The 8964-nt window shown below is 44.4% G+C and overlaps 1 protein-coding gene across 1 annotated transcript in view; it reads right to left on the bottom strand.

The window, feature by feature from the left end:
* NWD2 (NACHT and WD repeat domain containing 2) overlaps nucleotides 1–4717 on the bottom strand; it is a 133247-nt gene extending 128530 nt beyond the window's left edge. The window contains exon 1 of the mRNA XM_075930602.1: nucleotides 3263–4717. Within this exon, the coding sequence (XP_075786717.1) occupies nucleotides 3263–3413 (151 nt within the window). The 5' untranslated portion in view covers nucleotides 3414–4717. The remainder of the gene's footprint in view (nucleotides 1–3262) is intronic.
* Nucleotides 4718–8964: the final 4247 nt, after the last annotated feature.

Consider the following 8964-nt stretch of genomic DNA (forward strand, 5'->3'; position numbering starts at 1 on the left):
CAAGTCCCTAAACTCACAGCACTTACTATTTGATGGCTTGGTTTGCAAGGTCTTATGAAATGCTGTACACTTCCAACTCCTACTGAAGTCTGTCAGAAATGCTCAGAAACCAGAGAGATCAAACCCAGAGTACACAAATAGATGTCATGAAAATTAACAAGCAAGGCTTTGAGCCAACAAACACACAAGGATCAGGTCCAAAATCTATTAGTGAATTTGAAGCATTTTCAAATGGGTTATTTTTCGGAATTACGTTTGTATTTATTTTTTTGAAGGATCACTTTAGAAAAAACTTAGGAATTTATTTTAAGACGTGAAAATAACTAACTTCTAGTTTATAGTTAAATCCAACACAAGTGACTTTTTAGAGTTTATTTAAATTTACACAATATATATAGCTATATCTGTATATTTTAGAAGGACCATCAGATATTTTCATGGATGGATATTTCTCACCAAACGGATTCTCTAGGTCAAAATTTTCCAAAGGGACTAGTGATTTTGGGCACCTCAGCTTTAAAGGATATTCATGCCAGACATTATTCTTTTCTAAATCAGATTCCTTTTAGGTATCTCAGGTTGGGCACTCAATAACACTAGTCAACTTCTCTTGGGCTTTCATAAAAAAAAAAAAAAAAAAAAAGAGAGAGAATGTACCTAGCCCTTACAGTTGTGAAGCAAATTTTGGGAAGATGACCCAAGGGTAAATCAATCCAATAGCATCTTGCTGAGTCTGTTAACAGAACTGAAATAAATCACTCAGAGGCAAAACTACTTCCTACATCTCGATTTGGTTATTAACGGATATGTCAAAGTAACAATTTAAGGAAACAATTCTGCTGAATGTGATATATGAGCCTATATATATTAACTTTTTAACAAGAAATATCTAGTCCATATGACAAATGGAGGGTGGGATATCAAACATCTTTAATCATAGTTATTACGGATGTATCACAATCACAGTTGCTCCATAGTAAAGAGTATATTTATACTTTTAGTAAGGTTTAAATCTTTATCTTATGCATGAATACAATTATATCTTCCCAAATTTAAAATACATACTCTTTCTGTATAGAATTCATAGCTTGTAGATTTAAATGGGTTTTATCCATTAAAGCGTATGCCCTAATAAATCTGTTAGTCTCTAAAGGTACATCTACACTGCAATGCTATTTTAGTATATTAGAGTATCCCAAAATAGTTATCCTGGGTCTTCACAGCAAGCCCATCATTTTGGGCTCACTATTCCAACATCCCATTCTACAAGGACTAAGGGACGTTTTTGAATAGCCTTTTATTTCAAAATTTGATGCTGTGTAGATAGTGCCAGATAATGAAATAAGCTATTTCAAAATAGCATTGAAATAAGATTAGCAATTCGCATAGCTCAACTTGCGTATCTTATTTTGAGTTACACTGCAGTATAGACGCACCCTAAGGTACCACAGAATTCATTTTTGCAGATACAGACTAATCCGGCTACCCCGAGACTAATATTTTAAATGGTTATTATAATATTATTCTTAAACTATTTGTTGAATTTTATTTTGGCCAATATGACTCTGCTAGTCATAACGACACAACTATTTATGTTTTTATTCAAATTCATTTGCCATTTTAAGAGTGATTTTCAGTTTTCTGTTACGTGCACTGAAGCTGACAGTACTGTTGAATTAAGTTAGTGCATTAGGGAAGGCAATAGAGTGTTCATGGAGTAAGTATGGCAAAATTAGTGCATTGTTTCTTGTCAAGGGGCTGCCTTAATCTATTTTTTCCTTATTTTTAGTGTTTAGATTTTGTAAAGAAATCAATGTGAACGACTTTAATTCTACATTTATGAGTAAGATTAACTCTTTCTCCTGCATGTGTGCTAAATTCTTCAGCTCTAAAGACAGAATGTTTTGTGCTTCTGAGAAAAGGCTGCTTAATTGTTTCAGTACTTCTAATCAAGTGCCTGATGTTGCAGTGTTTTTAAACTAAGGCTGTAGATTGCAATGGAAATACTTCCTTGTAAATACACAGGGATTAAGATCAAAGTGGTAACTGAGGCTTCTGCTCCATGAAATACCTATAGAGAAAGAGTTCCCCTTAAAATCTATTTCAGACTAATCAGTGTGTATGATCTACTCTTTATTGAAATATATTGTGAAATGTGTACATGAGACTGCCTTATCAGGCAATCATCCTAAAATAGTCATTTTATTTGAGGATACTTTTTGTTGCACACTCCTTCATGACAAGACTACCTATTTTTGACACGGTCTGGAGTAGTCACTTCCCTATGTTTAGCTCACAGTATATTAGATTATCCGTACTGTAATAAACAGAGCACGTGGTGCTGTGTTTTTAGTTTGTGTGTTACTCGAGAAAGGGGGTTGTATCAACTATAGGCTGTGATATTTTAAGTGAAATGGTCTGTTTCCTAAAATCTGAGCTAAACTTCAGATAACTTAGGGCAGTGAAATACACAATCTAGCAATGTAAGTGCAAGATTGCTCTCGGACATTTTATTCTCGTAGCTGCCCCTTGGTTCAGCTTTCACCCTTGACAAGAACAAATCCTAGATGATCCTGGCTTAACGCCAGCCACCAGAGTTGTTCCTTTCTTGCACAACCACTGGGGAAAGCAGCAGAGACCCCAGCGCTCCCCGCTCCCTCCCCCGGCCAAGGGCAGACTGATCGGCTTAGTGAACTTGGGGGAGGAGGGGGCGATAAAGAGCCAGCCCATGTCAACCTTCCTCCGGGCTGGGGAGCTCTGGTGACTGACACTGGACTGAAGGCGCCGGAGCTCAGCTGGGGAAGCAGCACTAACTCCAGGAGGAGACCCTGCTCCCCAGGGCAGTAGCGACGGACATTGCTATGGCCGCGGAACCGCCTCTTCTATTTATTGGGAAGTGAGCTGCGGCCTGAGCCGACGCCAGCATTTTCCGGGACACCGCACCGCTCCCCCGCAGCGCCAGGCCAGCCGGAGCGGGCTCGCCCCTGCCGCGATCCCGAGAAGAGCCTGGCGCGAGGAAGAGCTGCTGCCCCCCTCAGGGAGCTGGCTGGCGGCGCCCCGGTGCCCTTCCCAGGCGAGCGCCGCCAGCCGGGACATGTCTGCCCCCCCCAGGCAAGCACAACTTCTGCCGAGCCCCGCGGCTGGTTCTCAGCTGTGCTCCAAGGGGCCAGGCTGGCACTGCCCGGGCCCCGCCGCGAGCCCCCGGAGCCGCGCCGGGAGGGAGGGCACAGGGCGGCCGAGCCGACGGGCGCAGGCGACTTACCCTCGGGGTTGGCGCTGATGAAGACTCGGACGCTCCTGCCGCTGGGCGCAAGGTGAGACGGCAGAGCCGAGAGGTTCCCGGAGAAAGCCGCCCGCCGGAGCGCCGAGTCCCGCGGGCAGGGCAGCCGGCCGGCCGCTCCCGCCGGCCACATCTCCCGCCGCCGCCTGCTCGGCCCCGCAGTGCTCCGCAGGCGAGCTCCGAGGCTGCCCCCGCCCCGGCTCACAGCAGCCCCCGGGCCGCGGTGGCGGCAGGAGCAGCCGCGCTCGCCACCCGCGCGCTGGGAAAGGCCATGCGGGCTCCTCTTGGGCCGCCGCCCGTGTCCTCAGTGCGGCAGCGGGCGGCAGCGGGAGGTCACCAGCGGCAAGCTGGGCTCGAGCTGGCCCCGGCTCAGGGCGCCCCCAGAGCGAGGCAGCAGGCAGGGGCAGGTGGCAAGAAACTTTATGCGCCGGGCTCGTGCCGGCTCGCTGCTGAGCGTGCAGCGCTGACTCCACAATCCCGGCCCCGGCGGCGGCGCCGCACAGCTCCGCTATTGCTGCCAGCCCCGGGAGCACCTCCGCGGGCAGCCACCACGCCAGGGCGCGCCTCTCCCCGGGCTTGCCGCCTGCGCTCTGCCAGCTCAGTCCGCGAGCACCGCCCGGCGCCGTGGGCTGTGGCCCACGCTCAGTCCGCACCTGCCCAGGCGGCAACAACGTGCCCGCTGGCCCCCGTAACACTTCCCGGGGAAGGGAGCGCGCGGGGCGTTTGCAGAGATTCCCTGCTGCAGGCTCCTGGCGTGCAGGAGAGCTCGGGCGCAGCTGAACACACTAGGAGTCTCTTGGTTGGTATTTTCCTCCTCGTGCATCAAGGGCTGCGGCGTCCAAAAAGGGGCCTTTCCCCCTGCAACTCTTCTTCAGCAGCATCGCCAACCCCTTCCCTCCGCAAACTGCTTCACAGCCCCCGGCGGGGATTTTTATAGAAAAGCTGCTCCTGGCTCATCTCTTGGTCACTAAAGAGTTCAGAGAGAGCCCTGGGGATTGCTTGGCTTTTGAATTGCATCTGGGCAGGCTCCCCAGCGGGTCAGCTCCAGCAGAGGGGATTCATTTCCCAAATCGGTCAGTGGTTTGTAGGAAGGAATCAAAGCCCGCTTTGAGAGACTGCAAGGGGCAGGAATCGGCTCCGCGCGAGCTCGCTCTCCTTTGTAGCAGTCAGCGGCGGGGCATCCCCGGCGGGCAGCGCCAATGAAATATTCAGAAAGGTTGGGGCGGCTGGCTGGGCGGCAGCCGCTTGCTGATCCGGCGGAAACCTTTCAGCAGACACGCGAGCGGCGCAGAGACAGACACGCGCGCGCACGGGGCTGGACTATCCGGCCCCAGCCCGTGAGCCAGACAGGAGGATTGGTCCCAGCGGGAAATGCAGCAGCCACAGGCGGCGGACCTTTCACAATCTGCAGAGTTGAGAAACCTCCCAGAGAGAGACAGGCAGGGACTTGGCATCAAATGGCCGGAGGCATTAGCCTAACATGATACTCCCACGCGGCTCGTGGGTCCCTTCTTGGAAACAAGCTGCAGATTCTTCTCCCAGCTGGTATTTAGGGATCTCGGTATATTCCAAAGCGTAGCTCTTTATAGATTTTTTTTTCTTGGTACATATATAATGCATGAGATATACATGCAGGCTGTGTGGTATACATATAACTTATTTATTGTATGTAACGGGGTGCATGTGATACATTTAAGTCAATACACCCTTAGTTTTGTATAAATGGTGTTGGTATCCACTTATTACAGGGCCCCCGCATACCTGGATCTTTTTCTCCCTGGGGCTGAAATCGGTGCAATGCGAATATGCAGAACACCTCAGACGTTAGTCTTTATTTCTCTGGTCTGCTCTACGCTGGAAAAATGGTCTGTTGGTAGAAATGGGTGTCAGCAACAGGTGAAGCAGAAGTGGGGTTGGATTATGCTTTAGCTGTGAGTGTAGTCAATGGCAAGCTGTGCACGGCATTATTGCAGAAATAAACGTAAAAAACCACCTTGCGGTTTACTGAAATGGTGCCAAAGCTGGGTTTTCTTTTTCTGCATCCTGCCTCCTCATTTGTGCACCTGTGTTTACCATGGTTCAGCTGCACCCACAGCTAGCTCTCATTGTCAGCCACAGGTAATCTGTCTAATATAGATCAGCCCCTTGAGGCTCATCACAGTTTACTGAATGAGATACAGGTGATTTGTGGAACAGCACGAGCTCCATCTTATGTATTTTACTGGGGCTAATGTTTAGCTGGACTAGATCCTCTGCTTTTTCCCCCCTGCTCTAGCAAGATAGGCAGCATGAAGCCCAAAGCAAATCATGATTATTCCTGCTACAATGGAAGCTCCTGCCAGATGCATGGGGCCCCTGACTTCACAGGGCCTTTTTATGTTGTAGCTGGTTTGGTACCCATTGCAACTCTCCCATGAGAGTTTCTTAAAGAGATTTTGCCTCATCATAGCTTTCTGCTACTTTAGCCATGAAGTGCTGCATTTTATGATGGTTTTTGGCACTCACTTTAACCTAATTAAGATCTCCAGGCTGTCCCATTTTAACTCATTGGGAATATTGTTTTAGAAGGAATAGTATCACATCCTGTCTTAGATTCAGCTCCTGTGAATTGCTCATGTGCAGCACTGACAATGAAGTGAAATAACATGAGGTTGCTAAGAAAAAGGGTGGGGTAGTGAACAGTTCAGCAAAAAGGAGTGTGCTTATTTTATATGAGAATATATCAATATTAAAACAAGTTTGAGTTAATGTGGAGGGTATTTGGTTACACATTTTTAAATAATTTAAATTTTAATATGTGAATGTAACAATAAAAGTAACAGGATACCAAGGGATGTCATGTACATTGAAATATGAAGTAGAAACAGGGTATTATGTCAATCATAAAACACTAATTCCCATTAGACTTCATTATTGGTGAAGAACATTAAATCCCATTAGACTTCATTATTGATAAAGAACAAATTGGGTAGTTTTTGATGTGGAGTAAATTATAAGTTGTTTATAGTTTAGGTTTTAGAACAAAGCTACATCCTTAGGCCTTACTCCTGTCACACAGGGAGACCCCTGCCTTCATATAGGCACAAGAATCCACCCACAGAGCTCATTGTAGAAAAGGCCTGATCCAAAACCAGTTGAATTCAAAGACTTCCATTGGCTTTAGTGTGGTTTGTATCAGACTTGATGTGCAGTTCTTCCTACATCCTTAAGGTTAATGGAACATTTGCCACAGAATTCAGTGTAATAGAAGCAGGCTCTCAAGTGACTTGATATCAAATGTTTTGACTAAGAGACTGATCCTGGTAAAACATAAGCAGTAAGTTACTTTAGTCACATAAATAATCTCTGAGCAGTGGGACAATGCCTAAATCAAACTACTCACCTGCATAGGTTTTGCATGACTGATCTATATGTTAACTACATCCAAATGTTAAAATATGTTTAAAATATTGTGATCCTATTCCGTTGTTTGCCTTGGCTAAAATGCTCATAAAGACATTAGAACACTCAGATTTATAAGAATATAATACCTTTTACACAAAATATATCAAAGTAGAACTTTGTAAAAGGCTAGTATTTTCTCTGAAGTCTTTTGTGCTTTATAAATCTTATATCTTTACAAGTCAGGTTCTAGTTTGAATTCATATGTTTAATGTATTTGAAAGATTTTACATACATTTTTTATATCCCAATCTACATTTTTATATCCAATTTTTCTATGTTTTAAAAATCTGTTTTAAATATTAGTTGAGCTGCCTGGTTTAAGTTGAGGGGTGCTTTTCGCTGGTTAAGGGTCAGATTGGGAACCCTTCACCCATACTGGTGAGTAGTTTTTACTCCCATTGAGGCCAAAGTATCAGGGCACTGAAAGACAATCAGGCCCTAAATGCTTACAACTGAATTTTTTGTTTGTTTTTGTTTTTGTTTTTTTTGTTTTCACATTTGGCTCTCCAAGACATTTTTAGGAATATTTCTTCACCAGTGTGAGTATCCTTACCAAATTCCCTCTAAATATAATGCTACAATTTAATTAATTCCATATTTCTTGTCTTTCTTCTCTTTCCTCTCTTCCAGTACCTCTCTTGGAGTTCGTCTACACTGAATAGCTATTTTGGGATACTGGAGGTATCCTGAAATAGCTACTCCACATCTACACAAGCCACCCCTTATTTCAAAATGCTATTTCTCCATCCCAGTAAACCTAATTGCATGAGGGATAAGGGATGGCTTGAAATAGCATGTTATTTTGAAATTTGGCACCGTTTAGATGCGCCAAATTTCAAAATAAGCTATTTCAAAATAGATTCAAAATAAGATATGCAATTTGCGTAGCACAGATTGCATATCTTATTTTGAGTTTAGGGTGCAGTGTAGATGCACCCTTGTTTATAATTCAATTACATGCTTTTTTCAAAGAGACAATATAGGTGATAAGGTAATGGGTTTTTTTTAGGACTGTCAATTGACCTGCGTTAACGCCTGCGACTAATGCAGGACAGGTTTAACATGTTCATTTTTTTAACACATTAATCGCAGGCATTAATGCTGCGCTGCCCCTTTGAAGTGCTGGAGTGCCCAGCTGATCCCCAGCTCCTCGTTGCGAAGCCCCTTTGAAGTGCAGCTCCAGTGCTTCAAAGGAGCTTTGCAACCGAGGAACAGTGATCAGCTGGACTCCCCAGCTGATCCCCGGCTCCTAATGCACTGTCCCTTGGAAATGCCACTGTGGCGCTTTCAAGGGGCAGCGCTGCTTGGAGCCCAGGGTCAGCTGGAGACAGCTGGAGTGCTGCCCCATTGAAACATCGCCACGGGAGGTGCATGCTATTAATTAAAGGGGTGGTGCACACAATTAATCGCAATTACATTTTTAATCGCATAATTAATCACGATTACATTTTTAATCACTTGACAGCTTTAGTTTTTTTTTTTAAAGAATAGTGCTCTGTTAGAACCAAAGTAGAGAGCAGGTGGGTGACTTATTATCTTTTATTGGACATATAGAATTTGGTCCAATAAAAGGTATTTCCTCACCCATCTTGTCTCACTAGTATCCTGGAACTGACATAGGTATAACAACACTGTATAGAATGCTTATCTGTAGAATAGGTAAATGCATATGTTAAGACATTGACTAGATTTAAGTTATTAGCTGAAGTCCCGATTCTCATAGCCTTAGTCACATCGAGTAGTGCCTTTCTCAATGAGTAGTCCTATTTCAATAAGACTTTTTAAGATGTAAACTACAACTAAATGGGCCTGAGCTGAAGCCCACTGACGTTAGTGGAAAGACTTCCCTTGGTTACAACAGGATTTCATTCAAGGCCAGTATCTGGAAGATGATTCTGCAGTTTCAACAGAAACTTATCCATCACTTTAAATCTTATGTACTGACATGAAGAATAAGGATCAACGCTAATAGAATTTAAAAAAGTTACCTGTCTTATACATTCAATACAATAATACAGATCATATTTAACTGCACAGAAGTCTGGATATTTAAGATTATGGTTCCCACTGCAAGCTCAGCTTGTGTTGCAGGATATTTTATAGATTAACTTTAATGCCATAATATTAGGTGGGATTTTCAGAACAGCTCCGCATTAGTTTAACTCTCTGTCATTGACTAAACTGAAGCAGACTTAGACCAATGCTGAAGACTTTTAGAAATCACATCCAGTGTAGGTAAT

The sequence above is a fragment of the Pelodiscus sinensis genome, chromosome 5 (assembly GCF_049634645.1).
Source record: "Pelodiscus sinensis isolate JC-2024 chromosome 5, ASM4963464v1, whole genome shotgun sequence".
NCBI classification, from domain to species: Eukaryota; Metazoa; Chordata; order Testudines; family Trionychidae; genus Pelodiscus; species Pelodiscus sinensis.